Source organism: Ruditapes philippinarum, unplaced genomic scaffold, assembly GCF_026571515.1.
Source record: "Ruditapes philippinarum isolate M1 unplaced genomic scaffold, ASM2657151v2 ctg4381_1_1_1_1, whole genome shotgun sequence".
NCBI lineage: Eukaryota > Metazoa > Mollusca > Bivalvia > Venerida > Veneridae > Ruditapes > Ruditapes philippinarum.
The window spans coordinates 42,521-70,019 of NW_026860035.1; the positions used below are offsets into that span (position 1 = coordinate 42,521).

General features: G+C 33.0%; 1 protein-coding gene across 1 annotated transcript; it reads right to left on the bottom strand.

The window, feature by feature from the left end:
- LOC132758653 (condensin-2 complex subunit D3-L-like) lies at positions 1-26,353 on the bottom strand (the record flags this gene model as incomplete). Its single annotated transcript, XM_060750342.1, is given in 25 exon segments — positions 1-576; positions 1,157-1,232; positions 3,147-3,406; positions 4,204-4,316; positions 5,261-5,345; positions 5,713-5,772; positions 6,271-6,381; positions 9,135-9,224; positions 10,523-10,607; positions 12,673-12,745; positions 13,541-13,645; positions 14,306-14,499; positions 15,366-15,495; positions 16,187-16,318; positions 17,282-17,449; positions 18,378-18,495; positions 19,046-19,212; positions 19,671-19,764; positions 20,393-20,495; positions 21,391-21,465; positions 22,074-22,187; positions 23,809-23,924; positions 24,433-24,566; positions 25,836-26,003; positions 26,199-26,353. Coding segments are annotated over 25 exon segments (3,151 nt in total), but the record flags the coding sequence as incomplete, so codon positions are not given.
- Between the last annotated feature and the right edge of the window lie 1,146 nt (positions 26,354-27,499).

Here is a 27,499-nt window from a genome sequence, read left to right on the forward strand (position 1 = left end):
TATCGTCTTGGTCAATATGTCATCTGCCGGTGAATATCACATCATATTCAATGGCACACTAGTCAATAACTGTATAATAACTATTAATGAAGCAAAGTATGTGTTGGGTCTGGTTTGGTCTTATTTCTTGTGCACACTGGTCTGGCTCTGCACTAATGACATTGACTATTGCCTGTGAGATTTCAAAAGATTCACCTTAATCCTTTAGTATGAAACATATTGCAATACCATACTGTCAAGGAAAATAAAGTGACATTATATTGCCTGGGAAGAAATTGCAGTACCATACTGTTATAACATACATAAATATAATTATATACATGTAACATATTGCTTGAACCCAGTACAACCCTACATACTAGCATCAGAGTCAAACAACAAATGATCAGAACTGGTCTCTGCTATAGGAGATGGTGGCAAGAACGTCATATTTGCTTCCTCGTCAAATGTTATATTAATATGGTAAGCCGACGGGGTACTAATGGCCCGTCGCGAGCGCATATTTTTACTAGGAGTTTTTCCCGATTTAGGAGAACCAGCATCCTTTGTTTCTTCTGTAGGTTTAATTGGTGTATTCTGCAAAACAGAAACAAGAAAAATTTTCATTTACAGAAATAAATATGTCAGTCATAATTTTTTTCCTCCAGCCTACTAATGCATATAAACTTTAAACTTTAAAAAAAATCTTTTGAAATGTTCCAAAATGCAGCCAATACGTTTTACTGATCATTTATTCTGTTTGGGTTAAAAATTAAACCTTTTAAAACTTGTTTGATGATGCTCAAAATATTTGTGTTTATACAGTATACATTTGTACATGTACTTGTTGCCACACCTGTAATCAGAACATGTACTAATTTGCATATCTAGCATAAGAAAAAAGTGCGTTATGAAAATATCAGTTTTCTTTACTTCTGATCTGCAAATAATTGATATGTAATATGCAAGAAAAAGAATCAAACACCGGCTGTCGGTAAAGACGGGAATATCTAGCTCTCGAGAAACTGTTTAGCAGAAACTCGGCAGAGCCTCATTTCTGCCGCCTCAAGCTCGATAATCCGATCTGTACCGTCAGCCAGTGTAAGATGTTTATGACCAACCTGTATATTACAACTGAAGTACTGACAATGTTTTATATTCAGTCACAAGTACTCACCTTAACAACAGCATCACCTGCACTAGGTGTATGTCTCATAGAATTCAACACTGCTATAGTTGCAAGTGGTGTGCGTCTGAAATACATGTATATAAAATTTATATATATATTATATGTTTTCAGCCACAAATATTAATAGACTGTTGACTAATGTAACAATAACATATCTATAACAATCCTCTTTATAGTTAATCACATGTACTTTCATGCATGAAGATAACAATTTAACGATCTCCCAAATAATCACAAGGACCAAATTACCACACAGGCATTGACCTCAAAGACATGAAGAAGAAGTTACAAGCAAATATTTTTTAATAAATGTTTTCAAGTTTTATTGATAGTTGCACATAAAATTTTAATCAGTGTCCAAACATGGATGAACCTCAGAAATGGAAAAGAAATGTCTGCCTCTCAACCAGAAGTTATGGGTTTGAGTTCTACTGGGGTTTCCTCATTGTCTTTCCTCAACCTAGGATTATGACCTTATTTTCCCTTGGTCTTTCCTTAACCAGTGCAGTTGAGTTCCATAACTAGAAATGTGTCCATAGGACACTGATGCCCCCACACGCCACTGTTCTGTCAATCTTATGACTCTAGGTCAAATATTTTTTGGACTACATGTGCCACAAGTTGAAAACTAAAAATCAACAAACGGCCATAATTCTGTTAAATTTGGTCGCAGCAAAATATCCTTCCTTTACTACGATCTACACATTAAGGTTGTAAATCCCTGGAAGTTTAAGCAAAATCTGCCATTTGGTTTAAGAGGAGTTGCGTTCACAAAATTTCTACATAGTATAAAGTGAAAAAATCAACAAAGGGCCATAATTCTGTAAAATTTGGTCGCAGCAAAAATTCCTTCCTTTACTACCATCTACACATTAAGGTTGTTCATCCCTGGAAGTTTAAGCAAAATCTGCCATCCGGTTTAAGAGGAGTTGCGTTCACAAAATTTCTACATAGTATAAAGTGAAAAAATCAACAAAGGGCCATAATTCTGTAAAATTTGGTCGCAGCAAAAATTCCTTCCTTTACTACCATCTACACCTTAAGGTTGTTCATCCCTGTAAGTTTAAGCAAAATCTGCCATCCGGTTTAAGAGGAGTTGCGTTCACAAAATTTCTACATAGTATATAGTGAAAAAATCAACAAAGGGCCATAATTCTGTAAAATTTGGTCGCAGCGAAAATTCCTTCCTTTACTGCCATCTACACATTAAGGTTGTTCATCCCTGTAAGTTTAAGCAAAATCTGCCATCCGGTTTAAGAGGAGTTGCGTTCACAAAATTTCTACATAGTATCTAGTGAAAAAATCAACAAAGGGCCATAATTCTGTAAAATTTGGTCACAGCGAAAATTCCTTCCTTTACTACCATCTACACATTAAGGTTGTTCATCCCTGTAAGTTTAATCAAAATCTGCCATCCAATTTAAGAGGAGTTGCGTTCACAAAATTTCTACATAGTATCTAGTGAAAAAATCAACAAAGGGCCATAATTCTGTTAAATTTGGTAGCAGCAAAAATTCCTTCCTTTACTACCATCGACACATTAAGGTTGTTCATCCCTGTAAGTTTAAGCAAAATCTGCCATCCGGTTTAAGAGGAGTTGCGTTCACAAGATTTCGGGACGTACGGACGGACTGACTGACGGACGGACGGACGGACAAGTGCAACGCTATATGCTCCCACATTGTGGGGGCATAAAAAGGAATCATGAATGTTTGAAAGTAAGCTTCAAGCTTTTATCCCAATCAATCTTTTTAAACTAAACATATTAACTGTTATAAAATAATATATGGAAACTCATTTTTATTCTTTATCCTCAGTATTTTGCATGTATTATCAATTAACAAAAAAAAAAAAAACTTTTTTAAAGGTGTATAACAAACAATATGGTATGGACCAAAGTTTAAATATGAACCAAATAGCATTCCAATAGCCACCATAATATAAACCAGCACCCGAACATTACATATAAAATATTTACCTGGCAGGTGTATTTCTGTCTGGTCCTATTCGTACTATAGGTGGAGTACCTTTAGAGGTACTTGGTCTAGGTGATGCCACTGCAGTCTTTAAAGCTGGTGTTTTGGGACTTCCAACTGGTCTGGCAGGGGTAAGTCTACTAGCAGACTTCAACGCTGGAGTTCTTGGTGACACATGAGGTCCAGGAGAAGCTCCTGCATTACGTTGAGGTGACTGGAATCCCGGCCTTGGACTCATACCAGGTCTTACTGTAGGGGAAGCCTGGAATGATAATAAACATGGCTTTTAACTCAAACATAGTTTATAACACTATATATTACATTCTGATAGGGCATTTATATCCCACATAAAGATATAAAAATCTATTATAAAACTTCACATTTGTAACATCGCTTTTCATTGGATAATTATGACGTTTATATACATTTGTAGTTTTATATACACAGCTGCTGTCAATTTATGAACAAATCTTTTTTTTTCTAAAACAGGAAGTTTGCTGTATTATAAATTCGTTATATAACCATATAACCTGTCAAAAATCTTTATGCCTATTTATGTTCAACAATTCATAAACAAGACATATACATGTGTAAAATATTTTAGGTTCCTTCTTCAATTATATTGATAATATCTTAAAACATAAGGTATATAATAATGTTTTGATTCTAAATATTACAATGTGATACCTGCAAATCTAAAATCTGTTAAGGCTGTGTACTGTTAATGTTGTATACTCAAACTATAATTGCAGATCAGGACAAAACCATTATATAAATTGGTTGAAACATACACTGGGTATTTATTTAAGCCCTATTGCGAAACAAGTTCTTGCAACTTATATCAATCATTTGAGTCTGCTTCCTGGAACCAACCAGCACTGGTGTCATATGAGGAAAGATGGTCGTGACCCCAGGAAGAACAACCCATGATCTCTGGGTTGAGAGGCAGACAACTTAACCACTAGGCCACCTTTCCCCTTATATAAATTAAGTGGTAATGAACGATAAAACAATCAATTTGTTAGAAATAAATATTTGTGACATGAATGTAAAGCTTACTGGTAAGACAGTCGGAGTATTTCTTTCATTCTGTCCTTGTTCTTCCTCCTCTGATAACTTTCTTAAGTCAAACTCTATCTCTGTAGCTAATCTTCTATCTGCAGACAGTACCTCTGTAATATTTATAAAAAATAATTACTTTTATCTGATCACATAAACCGCGGCACAGGAATGTAATAAAGCCATTTAATAAAAACGATATTATACTAGTTTATTTCATGCTTTCCAGTGTTTTATTGTAATATATCAGATGATTATATTCTGATAAACCACTAGTGAAATTTATAAAATATAATTTTCACTGTAGCCGGACTATATCTGAATGCGGATGAAAAGAAAATCATAACTAAATGAAATAACAGGCAGAAATTAATGCCGTCGTGTGTAAATTTTGCTTCTTTAGGAAAAGAAAATCGATGTCATCATACATCATGTTAAAAACGTAACAAAATTAAAGAAATTTAACAGACCTATATTTCAAAATTGATTATGTGACGTCATGATGTGATGACGTCACAAAGGAGAATGCGTGACTTTACGCAGCAAAACCAGTAAAAAAATACTTAAAATCACTTAAAAAGCATGAAATAAAAAGAAAATTTATTTGTTTTACATATAAGATTGAAATATATTTCATTCGTGAACACCAGCTATTATATTTTCACTCAGTGAAATTATATTTCAATTTTACATGCAAAACAAACAAATATCCTCTATGTAATAACACTTTGATGTAATATCATTTGAATTCCAGCTTTATTGGTGGAGAAGACCTCAGGTGCCCTTCCGTACATTATTTCAGGCATGAACGGGCACCTGAGTAGAACTACCGAAGTTCCATAAGCTAGCTGGATAGCTTCCTCACATGAAGGAATCCAAAGTCCCTGTCTGTCTTCGAACCCACAGCGGTTAGGGGCAAGTGGTTTGAAGCCACTTGGCCACGGACGCCCCGTTTGAAGATGTAACAGGATAATAGTATGTATATTAGTAAGATAATCTGCTGCATAAAATAATGGGATATAAAATTTAATATTTTTGAGAGTAGAGATATGTTTACCTTTAACTTCCTTCTTGTAGTCCTTCATAAGTTCCCGTAGATATAACAACAAGTCCTTCTGTAGTGGAGATCTCTTCTCCTCTAACTGTAAGTATGCCATTAAATAAGTTTCACATTTTAAACATACATACTGTATATAATAATGTCCCATACTTTTATTTTCATTCTATATATAATACATGTTTATACTCCTTATATTTATGTTAGATATTCACCATCAGAAATTTAGTTTCAATGGTATCACAGACTAAAAAGGTCACAATTTTTTAACAGGACTTCATGAGCTCCATGTGTCATCACAGCAAAATGTCCGAACATTGTTACTGGTCACATACACATCAAATAGAACAGATATCTCAAAAACACTTCCAGTCCTGGTATGTCAAAAAATCTGAGTGGATGCCCTTTAAGTATAACTGTAAAATTTGCCTTCTATATAATGAATGACTTACCTTATGTTTCAGAGAAATCACTACAGGCACTATGTTTTCTACAACATCATTTTTCAAAACCTATAAATCAAATAAAATTACTTCAAAAGACATACATTGTAGAAATATTACAGAAAACTAATTTGTAAGCTTTAAATTTTTAAAATTTGTTAAATTTTAGTGACATTTTTACTGTATAATATTTACCAAAAGTTTTTTTAGGGTGAAATACTGAAGTTTCTTCTGGGAATGAATCAAAAGCTCAAGTCTGAATAAGCGTAGAATCACTGTAGTTCAATATAAGGTTTAAACAACTTATTGTCATTAAAACTTCCTAACAAAATAAAATTCAACATTATGAATTATGAATCAAACCCTTTGAGGTACTAGTAAGGTAATTTTTAAGATAAATGAGGTACCAGTAAGGGAATATTTAAGATAAATGAGGTACCAGTAAGGGAATATTTAAGATAAAATGAGGTACCAGTAAGGGAATATTTAAGATAAAATGAGGTACCAGTAAGGGAATTTTTAAGATCAAACAAATGATATAAAGATGAATATAGTAAGTTACCGAACCTTGGTCATAATTGTCTTCTTAGCTGTTGCTGCTACAGCCTCAGCCATTTCCTCACTGTCACCGACAACTTTCTCATTTGTCAGCTTCCTCAGGGAGGTTAATTTTATCTCCTGGAAATAAAGGTTACTCTTATAAATAAAGGTAATTCTTTTCAGTGTCAAATGAATGAAATAAAAGTGTACTGAAGATACATTTGAGCAGCGTCACAACAAAACTAACATAATGGGTTTGCGACCAGCATGGATCCAGACCAGCCTGCGCATCCGCAGTCGGCGCATCCGCGCAGTCGCATCCCCGCAGTCTGATCAGGAACCATGCTGTTCGCTATCAGTTTCTCTACTTGTTATAAGGCTTGTAAGGGAACAGCATGGATCCTGGTCTGGATCCATGCTGGTCGCAAACCCATTATGTTGGTTTTGTCGTGATGCGGCTCATATATAGCATGTTTGCAAGGATGTGATAACCACTGAAAGAGATAGTGGAGTATATATCATTTATCAAAGCAGGAAGGAATAACCATTGATGTCTACAAATTGCCTAGGTATTTTCCAAGTATTTCAAAACCAACGTTATTGATCTGTCTAATTTCATATACCAGGTATAACAAATGACAGGTTTTTTCATCACAAACCAAAATTTTCTGCCTATAATTATATGTTAATCCCTTCAGAAATGTCCGAGGACTGTGCACAGAAGAATTTTCTCAACTACATGTACTTATTCATGTAACAACAACAAAATATGGATTTACTAAATCACAAACCCTACAATATGTGCCAGGGCACTTAATAACAACTCTGAACTGTCCTGTAACAGTTTATTTGAAAATCTTTAGAGAAATGTAGGACATGGGCATATAAGAAATTATTCACACCTGCCCAGTTATATTCAACAATCTCAAGACTGGTATTTTCTTTCAGAAAAAACCCAAAAAACAACAGGTTAATGAAATATTCACATCTAATACAATGAATTCTCAAATATAAACTTTTATTATCATTGATTGTCATATCCGACAACTTTTCAGCCCACTTTATAAGGAGAGACAACAATAGTGTGGCTAACCTATGCTACAACAAGAGCTGTCGGTAGGACAGCAACGCTCGACTATTCTTAGTGCTTGATAGTAAAAAAAATGCTTGATACAGTTACCTCCTCCTGTTTACAGGTTGGGGTCATGATGGTGAACAAGTGTGCAAAGTTTCAAAGCCATATGTCAATGGACTTTGAAAATATTTGAACTATTACAAAAACTTTAACGTAAATTCTAAGTCGAAAAAGGGGCTTAATTCTGTCAAAATGCTTGATAGAGTTACCTCCTACTGTTTACAGATTGGGGTCATGATGTTGAACAAGTGTGCAAAGTTTCAAAGCCATATGTCAATGGACTTTGAAAATATTTGAACTATTACAAAAACTTTAACGTAAATTCTAAGTCGAAAAAGGGGCATAATTCTGTCAAAATGCTTGATAGAGTTACCTCCTCCTGTCTACAGGTTGGGGTCATGATGGTGAACAAGTGTGCAAAGTTTTAAAGCCATATGTCAATGGACTTTGAAAATATTTGAACTATTACAAAAACTTTAACGTAAATTCTAAGTCGAAAAAGGGGCATAATTCTGTCAAAATGCTTGATAGAGTTACCTCCTCCTGTCTACAGGTTGGGGTTATGATGGTGAACAAGTGTGCAAAGTTTCAAAGCCATATGTCAATGGACTTTGAAAATATTTGAACTATTACAAAAACTTTAACGTAAATTCTAAGTCGAAAAAGGGGCATAATTCTGTCAAAATGCTTGATAGAGTTACCTCCTCCTGTCTACAGGTTGGGGTCATGATGGTGAACAAGTGTGCAAAGTTTCAAAGCCATATGTCAATGGACTTTGAAAATATTTGAACTATTACAAAAACTTTAACGTAAATTCTAAGTCGAAAAAGGGGCATAATTCTGTCAAAATGTTTGATAGAGTTACCTCCTCCTGTCTACAGGTTGGGGTCATGATGGTGAACAAGTGTGCAAAGTTTCAAAGCCATATGTCAATGGACTTTGAAAATATTTGAACTATTACAAAAACTTTAACATAAGTGGTTACGCCGACGCCGACGCTCGGGTGACTGCAATAGCTCTACTTATTCTTATCGAATAGTCGAGCTAAAAATAAATCATGCCAATAAAATAAAAGAAGTTTCCAGGAATAGTTCTACAAATTAGTTTAAATCAAATGAAAGTATTTTCTAAGAAATGATAAACCAAATATAAGTAATTTCTAAGAAATGATAAACCAAATAAAAGTACATGCATTTTCTAGGAATTGTTAGACCAAGATAAAAATACGTTCTATAAATTGCTATACCGTTAAAATTTTCATTTCATTAAACTGTGTTAAAGTCAACTACCTTCAGTAGTTTTGTAGAGCGACCTTGGATAATAAACTTTCACCATAAATTTTCCAAGTTCACAAAGAACCACAATTTAATCAAAATACATTTCAGACTTATAGAATTTGATCAGTCATAATTCCAAACATGTGTGAAGTTTCATGCAATTCTTTTTTTTTTGATGTTCACAATGGGCAATAATTCAGTAAAAATACATGCAAGAGTTATGGGACATGAATAATGACCAATGATAATTCTTTAGACATGTTTAAAGTTTCATGTGAATGTCTTCAATAGTGTTGAAGATTGACCATGCCTGTACAACTATTACAAAGAGTAAGTTCATAGAGAGTTGTGATTCAGTCATGCCACAATTGTTGGTCTAAAAAAGTGACCTTCACTTAAAATTCCAAAGACATTTGTAGTTCTAAAGATTTATTTTTAGAACAGCTAGCAACATATACATTTTATAAGAACTGATTTACCTTGCAGCTAAGTATAGCTAGAGCATCTTTCAGAACATCCTTAGTCTCATCATTTATAGGTAGAATATCATCTACTGTCTCTCCCAGAATCTGTATTACAAAATATACGACATGTATCTTGATACAGAAATACATCAAATGAGCCGCGCCATGTTCAAAACCAAATGGGTTTGCGACCAGCATGGATTCAGACCAGCCTGCACATTCGCGCAGTCTGATCAGGATCCATGCTTTTGGCTATCAGTTTCTCTACTTATTATAGGGTTTATAAGTGAACAGCATGGATCCTGATCAGACTGTGCGGATGCGCAGCCTGGTCTGGATCCATGGTGGTCGCAAACGCATTAAGTTGGTTTTGTCATGGCTCGGCTCAAATATACATTGCCACTCGATTTACCACACCACATGTCAGTGCTTTTAGGGAAAAGGTGGCAGGAACCACAAAATAGACAAATTGTGTTGTGCAAGGAAAACTATGTCTTTATTGCTATAAGCACTTAAAAATGTTGATGACCACACTTTATTACACAAAACAATCTGTTCAGTTTGTTTGGCACTTACATTTTGCTGCTGATCAGTCAGTCATTAAACATGTGAAATCTGCATATAACATAAAACTCTGCACTTGGTTGATTTAAATACAATTTAACAATTTCAGTCCAAATTTAAACCTCATTTTTCACCAACGGAATTCTACTACTTAAAGAGTATGTAATTAATATGTGCTTATAATGAACCAATCAGTAGATGGAGTCACAGACATAAAAGAAAGTGAGGTGGTCTAATGGTTAAGGTGTTTGCCTCTACACCTACGATTCATGACTATGTTTCCCCATATGACATCACTTGCCTGATTATCAGAAGGAATCATGAACTTGTTTCACAATCACCAGTGAATATACATGTTTATTACATGCTTTTCGGTGGTTTGTAGAAATATATCAGTGATATAAAACTGGTAATTTCACTGTTTTAAACGGTGAAATAATCAATTTGATAATTTCACTGTTTTGAATTTAAGCCCCTTACATTGTTTCAGTGAAATACCAGCGTGCATAGTACTGGGTACCAACTTAATGACGTGATGTCGTAAATGACTTCATGTTGTATTATTATTTGGCGCGCTTTTCATTCAGTATTAGGTTAAAGCTAAATGTTTCTTTGCATATAATAAAAAGAAAATTTGTTTAGTTTAGTGTAAGACTGAAATATATGTCACCTTGTGAACACCAAAATTTCATATTTCACTTGTGGCTGCGCCACTCATGAAATATACCTTTTGGTGCTCACTCGGTGAAATATTTTCCGATCGTACACTGAACTAAACAAATATCCTTTATATAAACAATACAAGACAAATTTCAAACTTTTTTTTTTAAATAACTTACCTCCTGTGTAAGTTTAGTTTTAAGCTGGAACCTGTGGTTATCGGTCATGTTCTCAAGTAGGAACTTGTATAAAGTCATCCTCTTTCTAAAATTTACAAAACAAATCCACTATCTTATAAAGCTAAAACTTTCGATTTAATTGAACACTTATCCTGAAGAATTTCAGTTGGGTTTTGCCCTACTTTGAATATGGAAGTTCGTTTTAAAGTTAGAATGTTTTTTTTTGTTTTTTTTTTGTTTTATTGTTTTTTTGGTTGGGTTTTATTTTATGTCTTATCACAATGAAAGATCATAATTGTGGCAACTTGACAGTTTTACTGGTGGAGGAAGCCCCTCCAGGCATTAAATCAGGCACTAATAGGCACCCAAGTAGAATATCCTACATTCCTTAAGCTAGCTGAAAAGCTTTCTGACATTAAATTATCATAAATCCCTGTTGGGATTCCAACCCACAGTGGTGAGGGACAAGTGGTTTCAACAACAAAAGACATCCTTAAAAAGATTTCAATGACAAAGTTACAAAAAGTGAGCTACCAACAGCATCAGGCCTTGCTCTCTAATTGTGGGAAATGCTAATCACTTTTGATTCTATAAATATTTGCCCAACCCTATATTTCAGTCTTGTTATACTTTCTTGGTTCAACGGGGTCATAAATTGATAGTTTAGAATTAAATTATAATTAATAACAATAGAGAATTGTACAAGAAGTAACAGTTCTCGTTATCTCCCAAGAACAATTTTCACCAATCTTTCTTTCATTACTCTTCAAGAATCTACCCTTTTCATAATACTTCAACAATAATGTTAAACATAACAAGGTGCAAAAAAAGGCAAATATCAACTTTTGTTAAACATATTGAGATTTACATGCTCATATTAAAAGAAGTGATTCTTTTATAGTTTCTAATTTTATTTTGTTATATCTGGTGGAGGAAGACCTCAGGTGCCGCTCCATGCATTATTTCAGGCACAAACAGGCACCAGAGTAGAAACATCGATGTTACACAAGCTTACAGGAAAGGTTCTTCACATGAGAGAATCCAAAGTCTCTGGAGGAATTTGAATCTGCGGCAGCAACGGACAAAACTGTATCTGTAACTAGAACTCCGCGAGTCGGATGTGTCGCCTTGTGAACAATATAGTTTAGGAGAAATGGCCAGGACAAAAATGAAATACGAAAACTAACAAAGGGCATTAGCTCAAAAAATAATAAGTGCAGAGCAGCAGTTTCTATGCATTGCACATCTTATCAATAAGATCTATCATTCTATGAAGTTTCAAGTCCATATCTTTTATAATTTATGAGAAATGGCCTGGACAAAAATAAAATATGAAAATATATAAAGGATAATAACTCAAAAATTAGAAATGCAGAGTACCGGTTCTTGCACACTGCACTTTTTTTTTAATGAGTCTATCATCCTTAGAAGTTTCATGTCTATAGCTTTCATACTTGAGGAGAAATGACCTGGTTAAAATAAAGAATGAAAATTAACAAAGGGCAATAACTCAAAAAATAAGAAATGCAGAGTACCTGTTACTGTGCACTGCACTTCTTCTTAATGAGATCTATCATCCTATGAAGTTTCAAGTCCATAGCTGTTATACATTAGGAGAAATGGCCCCGACAAAAATAAAGTATGAAAATTAACAAAGGGAAATAACTCAAAAATTAGGAAATGCAAAGTACCGATTCTTGTGCACTGCACTTCTTCTTAATGAGATCTATCATCATATGAAGTTTCATGTCCATAGCTTTTATAGTTGAAGAGAAATGGTCCTGACAAAATTAAAGTATGAAAATTTACAAAGGGCAATAACTCAAAAATTAAAAAGTGCAGAGTACCGGTCCTTGTGCACTGCACTTCGTGCTATTGAAAGAAGCATGCATAACAAGTTTGAAGTCAATCCAACTTAAAGTGACTGAGTTATGCTCTGGACAAGCTTAAGGGGACGCCGACGCCGACAACGCCGACAAAAGTAATCCCTATATGTCGCATTTTCAAGGCGACACAAAAACTGCACATGTGATACTGTATCTACAATGCTGTATGAGTAGTAATGTATCTGCAATACCAGGCTCATACTTAGAAAACTGTGTATAAGAATATTATAATATTACATACAGAGCTGTGGTGATATGTTTTACTTACTCTTTATTCTTTTCTCCATTCATGAAAACATCTCACGATCCTTGTTTGACTGTGTAAATTTGTTATAAACTGTAACCAAAAAATAGAATCAAATTTAACAAAAACAAAAATCAACTTTTTCATTATAATGTCATCATTGCTAAAATTATTCTTAACAAATTCAACAACATCAGTATCTGATAGTAAAATTAGTAATTGTACCATCTTGTATTAACGTCACAACACGTATCCTAATGTGTTTTATTAAACATAACATTCCATAAATGAGCCGTGCCACGACAAACCAACATAGTGCGTTTGCGACACGCATGGATCCAGACCAGCCTGCGCTTCCGCGCAGTCTGATCAGGATCCATGCTGTCCGCTATCAGTTTCCCTACTTGTAATAGGGTTCGTAAGCGAACAACATAGATCCTGATCAGACTGCGTTGATGCGCAGGCTGGTCTGGATCCATGCTGGTCGCACACGCACTATGTTGGTTTTGTCATGACGCGGCTCAAATGTATTCTACAAATATTTAATAAAAATTCCTTTACAATATTTCAGTACAAGATATACATGACAGTGTATTGGTCAAGAAATGTGTCCATAAAGATATGGATTCCCCAACACTCTACCATTTTGTCAGTTTACAGACAGAGTGATAGACAATGCAGATCTACAAGCCCATGAGCCCTAAGTGGTAAGGGCATCAAAATCCCTCATAAAAAACATAGTATCTTATTACAATTACTTTATCATAAATAATGTAGATTTTGTCATTTATCCAATTAACATTTAGTTACCTGTATTACCAAACATAATAAATATGATAAATGTGTAGTAGTATTGTAAAAGTGAGTAAACCGTAACGCTTAACTAACTTGTGTGCTTCTTGTAATCATTAAAATGGAACAGACATTCCACAAAATGTTGAAAGAACATGTTTGGGTTTCGCTGTATCAACATATGTAGAAGACAAAACTCCGCTGAAATAGAGAGAAACAAACTGTGATGTCATTTTAACTGATGCCTGATACATTAACTACTGCATGATAAATGATATTTAACAATACATTAATCAGAAATATCTCATGATCATATCTTCTTTCAAAAAGAAATTAACAAATCTATGATCTTTACAAGAGCAGACAACTTGCTTATTTACTGAGACAGACTTCATACTGTGCATGGCTGTAAGGCAAGACACATGTATAAAATTTAATAATTCAGCAACATTTTATGCTAAAGTTATGGGTTGTGATCTGGGGCTTACAATTACAATACTTTACATGCTTGATGTTTCAACTTTTCCAGCAAAACATTTATTTTTAATGATGCAATTCATTAGAAATACATGCTAGAGTTACAAATTTTAGTCAGTGGCCTACATTTATGACTGTAAAGGCATGTGTTATGTTCCAAATGAATACTTGAAGAAGAAAATCATAAATGGACTATCATCCGCACATTAACAATATAATTTAAAACACTTAAGCTGACATTAGTAAAACAACCAAATTTTAAAATTAATTTAGTTAAGAAATGATTAAGAAACCACTGTAGAACATATTTAATTTGTTCCAGCTTAGTACTATTTTTGACTTATTGAAAAAAGAAATATCAAGTAGATGAAGTTTATTTCATACCAAAAGCTTTAATTTCATCACACGTGTCTAGGAGTGTAGATATAAATCTATAGAAGAGAGCGCCTTTCCATTTAATATAATCTTCTTGTAACAGACGAGTTATCACTGTTAGAGTCTGCTTACGAACAAGTTGTGACGGATCCTTCAAACATGATGCAATGTTTGATATATAAGCATTCGCAGTAGTTGTGTACCTAAAATCAAATGTCACTTTATATCATTAGTTATGAAGATTTTTGACAGGTTATATGGCCCTATATAAACTGTTGTTTGAAAAAATAACCCTAGACTGTCATGAACATTTATAACAAATTTATAAATACAACAAACTTCCTTTTTTACACAAAAAAGTGAGATTTCTTCATAAAGTGACAGCAGCCATGTTATATTAAAATATGTTAAAGGGTCTCACGATTATCCAAAATGAAAATGCAATTTACCAAAACTTGCCAGTTTTAATTTCCCACTGGGCTTAACATTAATAAAATGTTTTCCCCAACAACAAGGTGTAAAATGTCAACCCTAGGCATTCTCCAAGGGCTGAAGTGTGTTGTGATATATATTTCATTATACTAACCAAATCAATATTCAAGATACACATTTTAAGCATAAGACCTAATACCCGGTAGGTACTGGGTCAGAGGACAGGGGCTGTTTGGTAATGTCAGTGGGCTGAAGTCATGCTGTCATGTGACATTACAAATTGTTACCCTTTGATATCACAAAAGGCTATATAGTAAATAAATCAAGTTTGGTATAATAATCAAAATTAAGTTATTGTTTCATGAATGTTAAGAAATTTTATTTAGAGAGTTACCTATGTATTCAACATGCTAAATTTGATGAAGATCTATCAATTGGTATGTAATAAAGAATTATACTATATTTTTGTTATTGCAGCCTTATAGTGGGACCAAACAGATATATTTGACCAAGCAGGAAGAGCGAAAACTTCTGATATATATTTAAAATTATCAAAATATAATCAAGCAAGGATGCTACAGGACAACAACAACAACTTTGGCCAGCACTTTGCTATTAAACTACAAGCATTAAATACCTGACACATAGATCTGACATTATAATCACAACATTGTTTCTTATAGCAGGATCTTTAGATATCTCTAGTTCCCTAGCTAATGCAGCTATACATTTCTTTGCCAATTCTTCATTTTGCAAACATAACTTCCCTGCAAAAATAAATAGTATGGTAAAAAATTTCATAAAATTTCTAAAAATTTAAAATTGGTGTGGTCCAGGAAAACATTACATTAATAAATGATTTTACTAAATCAAATATTAAAGATACACTATGCTCATCCTAAAGTAAAATATTTTAATCACAGAAATTTACTGAAATCTATGGAATTCTTACTGAATATGTCTTGTTTGAACAAAAGAATAAATAAACTATGTATATGAAGCTCAGTTCCCTATTGCAGGTCAAGTAAAGTTGGTCTTTTCCATAAAAAAAAAACCTGCCATTTTTTTAAATGATGCTACATATTCATATTGTGATCACCTATAGTGTGTAGAATTTTAAACATAATAATACTTTGTGTAAAGTCAAAACATGTTTATAAATTATCATATATTTATAAACAGACTGTGTAGCAATTATTAATATTTTCAAATTTGAGCATAGTATATGGACTCTAAAAACATCATTGGATACACATATTTTTTATTTTATGGTTCTAACAATATTTAAATGACAATTTTTAAATCTTACACTTTGCATATTTCACTCTGTGACAAACTATTTTTAAAGACTTCTTCTTATAAGCATTTGAGCAACACAGATAATTACTTTAATTTTGAGTGGGAAACGGGTTCTAAAGTTAATAGCCTTTCACTTGTAAATGCTGTATACATATTTACCTAGAGTAACAAATGCAAAAGCTCTGATTCTGTTAGACATGACACAACCCCTGAATTGTGTAAGTGGCTGTGACGCCTGCTGTGAGCTACCCTGGGAATCTCTTGAGTCTTCTTCTCCTTGACTTGACTGATCTAATTGTATATAGATAATATAATTCAGATAAGGTAATATATCCTTCAATAATATCTCTCTCATCAATTGCCAACATTTGGCAATCTTTGTCACTGTCTATGAAACATTTACTTGATAAACTGACAAATCTAACAAGATTTTTTCTTTTGCACCCTGCATACTAGTGACAATATCTAGACACAGGAAAAGACTTACCGATAACATTGCAAAATTTTTATCAAAGTTAAAATGAACAGGATACAAAATTTAGTTTTTATGTATTTTTTTTTATCAACACAAATCAGTCGGCATGTTTGTAAAATCTGACATCAGCATTTAAAACTTATTGACAAAAAGCTAAATGATAAAAGTGAAGCTGTTTGCCAGATAATCAATCATCAAATTCAGTGTGCTTCTTTCTAAACTTATCACTTTATAAGGATTTACAAGTACCTAGGGAGACTTGTTTGACTAGTGGTATAATTAATAAGAATTAAATATAACTTTGAACAGTATTTTTATAGACAGCATATTCTATGAAATCTACCAGGACAGCCATTGAATCTCAACCAACTAATCTTGTTTTCTTTTCATTTGAACTTGTACCACTGTAGACATTACATGTATTTCAAGTTTATAACTGTAATGTTTTAATGTTTATTGGTAGATGGACTTTGAAAATATTTGAACTATTACAAAAACTTTAACGTAAATTCTGAGTCGAAAAAGGGGCAATATTCTGTCAAAATGCTTGATAGAGTTACCTCCTCCTGCCTACAGGTTGGGGTCATGATGGTGAACAAGTGTGCAAAGTTTCAAAGCCATATGTCAATGGACTTTGAAAATATTTGACTTATTACAAAAACTTTAACATAAGTGGTTACGCCGACGCTCGGGTGACTACAATAGCTCTACTTATTCTTATCAAATAGTCGAGCTAAAAATCACAGTTATGAGAGAACTAAACATTCTAGAATCATTACCAGTATGAATGTGTGGTTGGCTAGCTGGAGGTGAGGTTATACAAGGGGCAGCTATCATACTCTGTACTAACAAGTTTACTCTTTTAGGAACCTTCCCTGGAAACAGCTGCACCACCTCACCTAATGTAAACAGATGACTCACAACCTTGTCCTCATCATTCACAACACCTGTAAATATATCACTAAGATAAACCATCATTATACAGCAATTTCAAACCTCAAAATATGATACAATAAAACACAGGCGTTATATCACTTCAATTATTATCAAATTAAATTATAGTTATTATCAAGTTCACTAGAACTTTGGTAAGTTCGGTAAGTCAAAGTTGAAGAGACTTGCACTAAAAACTTCGACACATTGCAACTTTGACTCACGGATGGTCTCAAGTTAAAGACAGGCCGTCTACATTTACAAGTGTATTACAAAAGGTGTAACATATGGAAAGAGCAAAAGCTATACCAGCTTACAGCTTATAGACTTTAATAAAGAATATTTAGGGAAAGTAATCAGGACTTTAATTTTACTTCAAAACATCGAGAAAATGGACTAATAGAAGTTTGAGACATAGCAGTTTTACAGTACTTTAACAAGGCACCCAATAAGACCTGATTATACTGATAATTATATTAAATTGATAGTTATAGCAAGAAAACAATATGCAGTTCAACTTCTTATTAATTCAATTTTGTTTCCTTTTAAAATTGAACTAGAAAAAAATAAATTAATTTGTAACAATATAAGTGATCTTGCCTAGATTGACCTATAATCTGAGAAATATTTTAAGCATCAAATTTAAAGAGACTCCACTACTTTTGGATTGAACAGTTAATATTTTTTCAAGATCTTTTACATTGTTTGATGTACGTCCGTCCCAATTATTTGTGTGCAAAAGCTCAAAATCATTTTCCCAGAATAATCATTTTTAATGTGCAAAAACGACCTAAAATGAAATTGTTTATATGCTTTTACCTTAAGTCAGGCTATATACTAGGAATCCCACTCAATAATGATTTTTAATTTAATTCAGAATGTATATCTTAATAATAATTTTTATATTTTTCCATTTAGAATGCTGATATAAATGATATATACCATCATGTCCTTCCAGTACAACACTAGATAGATATTTATCACAAGTTGTTAGTAGTTGCCACGACCACTCAGTCTCCAATGACGGCTTTTTCAACGCCTTCGCTTGCTCAGTACATAGCTGAAGTAGAATAATGCATTTCATAACAAAATGAGTCAAAGGAAGAGGCCAATTTTAAATAACCAAATAAGACTATGCAATTTAAATATTGATGCAATGCACTAGGGTATTTATATCTTATCTATATGACATATATCAAAACTAACATAAGTAACCTACAGCTATGATCCATAGATGTTTGAATTTCAAGTGAATTACTTCAAATGTTAAGGATCTGGGTAAGATGAAACTTTTCTTCAAATAGTCATACCAAAACAATTCATGCTCCACTGCCAAAGCTTTTTTGGTTGAATAAGTTAGAAATTGAAATACATATACACGTGTACATCTGTAATACAAAAACAAATCAATTGATCTCTATCCTTATATAATTCAACATCATTAGCAGGAATTAAATAAACAATTTAGCAGTGAGGGTCTATCTATTTGGCTTCAACCATCTCAACCAGACTAATATCAATATAACAAGGCCTGTAAGGCTGTAACATCTAAAACTGTTCATATCTATCTGTTACAAAAGTAAAACTTCAGAATTAATCAATTAACAAACCTTTGATAAAGTGCTAATAGAGACTGAGATAAGGTCAGGTGGTGACTCAAACTTCATCAGCCTGTCATTGAGGTCTGTAATCAGTATATCCCTCTCTTGTGTAGACATGTGTTTGGCAACATACTTCATTACAGTCAATACTCGATTCATAGTCTCATAACATTTCTCTAGAAATATAGTAAATACACTAAAAGGATTTTCTGCATGCTCATTCTTAAGACACTATTGTTGTAAACAAGTTCCAAAGTATTGAAAGGGGAGCAGGGGCCTAGTGGTTAAGGTGGCTGCCTCTCAACCCAGAGATCATGGGTTCAAGCCCTACTGGGTCACAACCATGTTTCTTCATATGCCACCAGTATTGGTTGGTTCCAGGAAGCAGACTCAAAAGTAATTAATATAAGTTGCAAGAACTTGTTTTACAATCGAGCTTAAATAAATGTTTAAACCAAAGTATTGAAAAATGGACAAGAATTTTATATGGATATTTTCTGATATTTTATATGAAATAATTATGTAAATTTCAGAAGAAAGAACTAACAAGATACCATCATTTCAATACTATAAAATTACTTTAAGGTAAGTATCAAGCACTAATGTTTGATGTTAAGAAGTTGATATAATAAACCTTGTGATCCCTCATTCTGCCAATACTCTAGAAGGAAACCATGAGTTATCTCAGGAGCTGCTGGAGCTACCTCGGCTAGCAACATCCATCCAGCCTGTTAATAACACAGAGAAGATATTACTTAAAATATCTAAAATTACAACTAAAAAAAAATTTTTTATGTTAACAAAACAGTATGAAGAACAGTCCTATCCCCTACTGCAGCAGACATGAATGTGTTTTATCTTAACCTTTTATTAACCTTAACCTTTGAGGTAAAACAACATAAGCATGTTATGTCATGAGGCTGCTCTTTTGGTCCAAGTAATTTTCAAAATCTACCCACTCAAAAAGTTATGAACCAGAACATTTGACCTCGACCATTGAGTTCTACACAATATGTCATGATGGCGATCGTTTGTGCGAAGTTATTTTAAAATCTTCCCAATGGTCTGTATATTATGGAGCAGGAAATGTCTTTTTAACATTTGACCTGTGCAACCTTGACTTTGGTGGTTGTAACTTGGTCAGTGAGTCATGGTAATACTTTTGCAAATTCTATAATGATATGTAGGTAAACATGTATAAAAATATAAACAATAATGCATCATCCTTGAACTGATAAATTTACAATTTTTGTTTTCACAAACCACTTACTAATTATTGTTAAACGGTTCTGTTAATATTAACAATTTGCTATGTAGTCTATGTCTTGCCAAAGATAACAAATAAAAACAACTTACAGCATTATTACATGTTCCTATGTGAGTTTTAAGAGCCTGCATAAGTGCAGACTTGATTTTACCCTGTCTTGACCAATGTCTACATGCTTTCTGTAGATATCTCCTGTTAAATAAAACAACAGTTTTAGTACATGATGATCACCTGTTGTAAACAAAGTATTTCATTAAATTATACAAATAAATTGGCCCATGAAACAATGGTATTTGAAAATGTTCAGTACTTTAAAGCAGCACACCTCCTGATTCATATTAATTTTCATGAACATTTTGGAAATGTATTTATAAGTAAAATATTGTGAGGTGAACAAATAAAGCAATTTACATATTGCAATCGGCACTTACAATCAAAGAAAATTACCAAAAAGTTGTCATCATTATGCAAAAACAGCCCTTACTGTGTTAGTAACACAGTAGAACATTGTGATAAAATACTGCAAAATCAGTCTTTAACTGCATATAACATAAAGAATATAACTTGGATCTTGAATGCTTTTTACCTTTCTTAAAACTTTAGTACATTTTCCTCAAAATTGATTTTCTTGAAATATTTTGGCTCATCTGGAGGTGTGCTGCTTTAAGGAGTATAAAGCCATTTAGTTTACAATTTTGAAAAAGAAAACTTAAAAAATACCTGTAGGAAAAAAAAAAGTTTATTTCATTGGGAGCAAATTGCACAAGCATAAAATCATTGCTAAATGGTTAAAAAGTAGCCTAGGCTATTTTGGTCAGATTTTTTTTCTCTCTTTACATACAATATTCATGTAGGTTAAATAGCAGACAAGTTAAAAATCTTTTGAAAATCAACCATAAGATAATTGAAACAACACATTATTACTGTTTGTATATTTTCTATATACATGAATGTTTCATTAGATATAGCTCTATACTTTTTATTTTGGTCAAAAAATGAACACAACACTGATAAAAGTTTTCATCATAATTATCTTATCAACATTGATATAGTGTTTAATTTTTTACTGTTCTAACAACATACAAACCTTTTATCAACATTTTCAGGCAGTGCTATTATATGAAGTAGGTCCCACGCTAGTTGATGGCGGTCAGACTTTGACCTAAAATACAATTATATATGCAGTTAATAAACATTAGCTAGAAAAAGCATGTTTCAAATATGACTCAATATCTGGGTAAAATTTCCTGCAAAGTGGCACAGACTAGTAAGCTTCTTTTGGTAATATGTTTTATACTTCATTCTGCCTCGTACTTAAATATATCCTTCCTCAAAACATAGTAAAGCCCTTGTCAAACAGGAAAAGAAAATAACGTTTAAGTTGAGTGATCATTTTCAGTTAACTAGTTTCTGCCACAAGGATACATTTGCTCAATCCTTCAATATTATGAAAATATTCCATAATTATGTAAAATTTTTCTTTGTATTATGATTTTGTTGTATTTCTTTCATTACAGCAATTAACAATCTGATAAAGTTAAAGTAACAAAATACATTTTAATAGGTTTCCTGTCAAAGTAAAGTGTGACAATTGTAACTAAATTGCTGACTTGTTGAGTTTACTTGTGAATGTTGACTGATTCAAGATTCTTGTTTCACTTATTAACAGTGCAAATGAGTTAGTCTGTTGGGAATATTTAATCCATATCATGGTCATGATGGTAGAGACTGTAATGGTCACAGTAATTCTTATTTCATATCAATATATACCTTTGGTATGCCACTATGTTTCTGATTAATACTTCTTCTAAAGTATCCATACATTTCTCTGATACTGTTGTTTCTCGGTCCATTACGAGTGGAAGTGCTGCCAGTAACCAATTACTGAAATATTCATTAATTAATTCATTTTATTTTAATCTTATCTTTATATATCACTGTTGAATTTATATAAGTATTTCACTTGTGTAATATTTGATTAATTTTCTAACAAAATAAACAAGAAGAGTTGTCAGTACGAGTGCATGCTCAACTATTCTTGGCGCTTGATAGTAAAACAAGAGTCTGGACAATAAATTTCTCATTAAAAAAAGAGCCATAATTCTGTAAAAACAATGTTAAAGTTATGGGCCTTGAAAATTGACATATTATGCTCTCAAATATGTGTGTGCAGATTTAACCCATTCCTTTCTGCAATTTGGGAGATACCAACTTGCATGGAAAACCCAAGGCATTAAACTGACAACAACACCTGGGTGAGTACAATAGCTCTCCCTATTCTTAGTTGAACTAAATATAAACTAGAACTCCGTGAGTCAGATGTTTTGCCTTGTGAACAGTATAGCTGTCACTTAGGCATTTCCTTCTTAAATATAGGTTATTTATAAACACCGCTCTTACAATGTACATGTACCTTGAATTTAGTGGCATTTGAACTGATTGTAATAAGTAACATTAGGATTAATAAAACTGATATAGTATCAAAAATAAAAATACTATGAAAATTTTTTACTGGACAAGCCTACTAAGTAATTAGAAATCAACAAAGGGCAATAACTCAAAAATCAAGAAGTGCAGATTACAAGTTCTTATGCACTGCACTTCTTCTCAATGAAATCTATCATCCTCTGAAGTTTCAAGTCAATAGCTTTTATAGTTTTGGAGAAATGGCCCGGACAAAATTAAAGTATGGAAATTAACAAAGGGCAATAACTCAAAAAACAAGAGCTGTCGGTAGGACAGCAACGCTCGACTATTCTTAGTGCTTGATAGTAAAAAAAATGCTTGATACAGTTACTTCCTCCTGTTTACAGTTTGGGATCATGATGGTGTACAAGTGTACAAAGTTTCAAAGCCATATGTCAATGGACTTTGAAAATATTTGAGGTATTACAAAAACTTTAACATAAATTCTAAGTCGAAAAAGGGGCATAATTCTGTCAAATTGCTTGATAGAGTTACCTCCTCCTGTCTACAGGTTGAGGTCATGATGGTGAACAAGTGTGCAAAGTTTCAAAGCCATATGTCAATGGACTCTGAAAATATTTGAACTATTACAAAAACTTTAACGTAAATTCTAAGTCGAAAAAGGGGCATAATTCTATCAAAATGCTTGATAGAGTTACCTCCTCCTGTCTACAAGTTGAGGTCATGATGGTGAACAAGTGTGCAAAGTTTCAAAGCCATATATCAATTGACTCTGAAAATATTTGAACTATTACAAAAACTTTAACATAAGTGGTTACGCCGACGCGGACGCTCAGGTGACTACAATAGCTCTACTTATTCTTATCGAATAGTCGAACTAAAAAGAAGTGCAGAGTACTGGTTCTTGTTGACTGCATTTCGGGTTATTAAAAGAAGCATGCATACCAAGTTTGAAGTTATTCCAACTTATAAAGACTGAGTTATGCTCCGGACAAGCCTTAAGACACGTCACCAACAAAAGTAACCCCTATATGTTGCCTTTTCATACAGCAAATTTTAAAAGGAAATTACATATTACCTCTGCAGTATAGTATCTTTAGGATTGTCCATCAGTAAATCTGTCAATGATTGAAACACCTGCTTCCTTACAGACAGCACTGGATCCCTATAGTGTTTTGTTAGCGCTTCTAAATTCTGCAAAATAAATGAAGCATTAGAAATAACATATTTTATATAACACTGTGCCTCTAAGCTTACAATATCAGGTTGTGGCCAAATAGTTAATGTTGCTAGCTTGGAATTTTTTGCCCCTCAGTACAGTATGTTTGAATTCCTACAGAGACATAGGATTATGGATACTTTCATGAAATGAAGCTATTCAATTAGCTTACAGAAGGTTTCCTGTTCTACACAGGTGCCTACAAGCCTTTAATAATACATAAAGGGGTACCTGACATCATCCTCTATTAGTAACCTTGTAAGCCACATTTCCTTGCAGTCTCCTGCAACTAATTATTGTTGCCTACTTACTCCATGCATCAGAATTTAGAAAATGAAACACCCCAAATCGATTGATAGTTCCAAATTCAAAATAGGACAGGTCCATTTTACAAATCTAATCGGGTAAGTTCTAATCGGGTAAGTTAGAAACGTTGAAACCAAACTGAGGAAATGTATTACAGAACAAGAAACTATTATCAACCTCTTTTGTGAAGTTAGGCATTTCGAATCTCACTGCAGCCTCTAGAGCCTGTACTGCCGCCTTTCTAACATTCTGTTTACTATCATTCAATCTACTACGTAACATTGAGAATACACCTTTACTGTTTGTCAGATCTGAAATATATGTAATAACAAGAGCTGTCCGTAAGACAGCGCGCTCGACTTTTTTATTGCTTGCCAATAAAAAAAGTTTTTGCAGTAATACAAAACATTGACAGTTAAGGGCCATAATTCAAATAAAATCTTTGACAGAATTACCTTCTCCTGGACATGTTTGGGAATCATGATTGTAAACAAGTATTCCAACTTTCAAATTAATATCTCAAACAGTTCAGTCAAAAAGTGGACTGGTACTAAAAACTTAACCAAGATTCTAAGTCGATAAAAGGCCTTAATTTTTAAAACAAATCCTTGACAGAGTTACCTTCTCTTGCGTACAGATGGGGGTAATGATGTGAAATAGCATTAAAAGTTTCAAAGCAATATCTCAAAGGGTTAAGGCAATAAGTGGATTTTTACCCATATTCAATGTATTTTCTAAGTCAAAAAGGGCATAATTCTGTCAAAAACCTTGACAGAGTTATGTCCTCTTGTCTGTTGATGAAGGTCGTGATGGTAAACAAGTATGGTCAGTTTCAAAGCAATACCTCCAATGGTTTTGAAATAAAGTGAGGTGGTACAAAAAACTTAACCAAGCTCAATACACTTTCTAAGTCAAAAAAGGGCCATAATTCTGTCAAAAACCTTGACAGAGTTATGTACTCTTGTCTGTAGATGGAGGTTATGATGGTGAACAAGTATGGTAAGTTTCAAAGCCATACTTGTAATACTTCTGAAATAAAGTGGGGTGGTACGAAAAACTTAACCAAGGTGTGACGCCAACGCCGACGCCGACGCTGGGGCGAGTAGGATAGCTCCCCTTTTCATAGAAAAGTCGAGCTAAAAAGTAATGTAAATACTTGTATATTGAAATAACATTTATAGTTTTTATTTCATCTATATTTCAGACGCTGTATAATAACAAGGAAAACTTACAGGCAGGTGGCCATTGTTGTCATGGAAATACCCAAGTTGGTCTCCTTTAAAGGGCTCCCAATATCAATAATTTACATGACACCAAAGGATTACCGTGATAGTTTTAAAAATTTGCTGTGGTATAAAAGCACCCTGATGACATTTTACATAGCCATTGGGGGCCTACATAAAGAGAAATATGGTACGCGAGTATGTAAAATAAATAGCGGCAGACGTAAAGCATCAAATTTGACATACATATTAATAAAACAAACTCATTTTATGCATTTCTTCTTCTTTATCCCTTGACTAAATGTTGAAATGACACATTAACTAAAATACATAATCATTCATAATTATATCACATACTGAGGTTGACTCCGGGTGTGAGATTCACATGATGCATGGGCGTGTCCTTAGGTCTAGTCCCACCCTCTGCACTTCTGTCAACAGTGCTGGCACCCTCTATGGTCTGTTGAGCTATTGTGACCTCTGACCTCTGTGAGGTTTCATCAGCTATAGTAACAGTGTCTTGCCCTGGAAATTGCAATAAAAACAAACATGTATTAATAAAAACCACCCAGAATGTAATTGTGTAAGGCAAAAAAAGAGATAAATATACTTAAATTTTGAGGAATAAATTTGTATTCAGACTACCAGAGATGGCTCATGTGTACAATTCAAACAAACACTGGCTCAAAAATTGAATAAGAAAATTGGAAACAAGTTTACCTCTAGTTGCCCCAGGTGTTTTTATAAGTCTTGGTTGATTTGGTCGACCAGTAGCTGTAACCTGTGGTGTGACAATTTCTCTCAATATTCCAGCAATACCTTCATCTCGAGAACCAAAACATGGCGTCAAACATGCTATACCTCTTGCTCGAACACTGAAACGAATAAAATATGTGTTAATTTATGAATTCCTCACAGATAAAACTGATTATTACTTTTAGAAACAACAGTCAATCATACTTATCTCACTCAAATTAAAGCTTACAATTTTTTCCCTGAATTTTGGTTGGATTCGATACCATGGAAATTGCGAAAAAAATCGCTAAATTGTGAAATTTTTGTTAAAAATTAACATTTATTCACACAGTTACTTTAATCATGTGTTACGAGCCAGGCGTAACAAGAAAGAAAAGCCAGCAACAAACTTGTAACAATAACAAATTTATTACAGAAAAATTATTAAAGAAAAATAAAATAACAAATTATCTTTACAAATACCTGAAGTCGAAATAAAAATTACAAATGTCTAGTCTGATCCTGGAATGATACTTTTTCAATAGCACAGTTAAATCCAAGTTAAATCCAAGAACACTTTAGAATAAATTCCCACAATAAAATCCACAAGAATAATTAATAATCCAAGCTCCAATAAATCACTTAATTTCCAAGTTAAATAATACTCCAAATATATTGATGACTTAAAAGATCACTGATGACTAAAAAGGATAACTGATGACTTAAAGATAAGAGTAATGAAAAATGTCTCCTTATATATATTAACTAAGAAGTTTCTAGAATAGTCTTCCATTTACTACAGTAATCATAATCTAGCAACTTCAACAATAAAGATCATTCCAGAAATTTCTATCTAAATATAATGCATGAGATTTCCACAACAGTTAAGAACGTTCTAGTACATACATGTAGTTTATGTTCTAAAAATAGAACAATGACAATATTGGAAATACCAACTGGTCAGATATAATCTATATACATGTAATATGTTGCATACATAACACTTCCCCTCTTCAAGAAAAAGAAATATTAATGAAATGAATATTTCTTTTACATAAATTCAAACAATGTAACTTACAAATAACATAGGAGAAATGTTAAACAATTTTATACATTCATATATATGTGTATTACAAACAATAGCAAACAACAACAAAAACATAACCAATCATATCATATAAATGCTATTACAAACAATAGCAAACAACAACAAAAAAAAATAATCAATCATATCATATACATGTAAATGTTAAATTTAAAATACTGCAAATAACAGTTTTAGACAC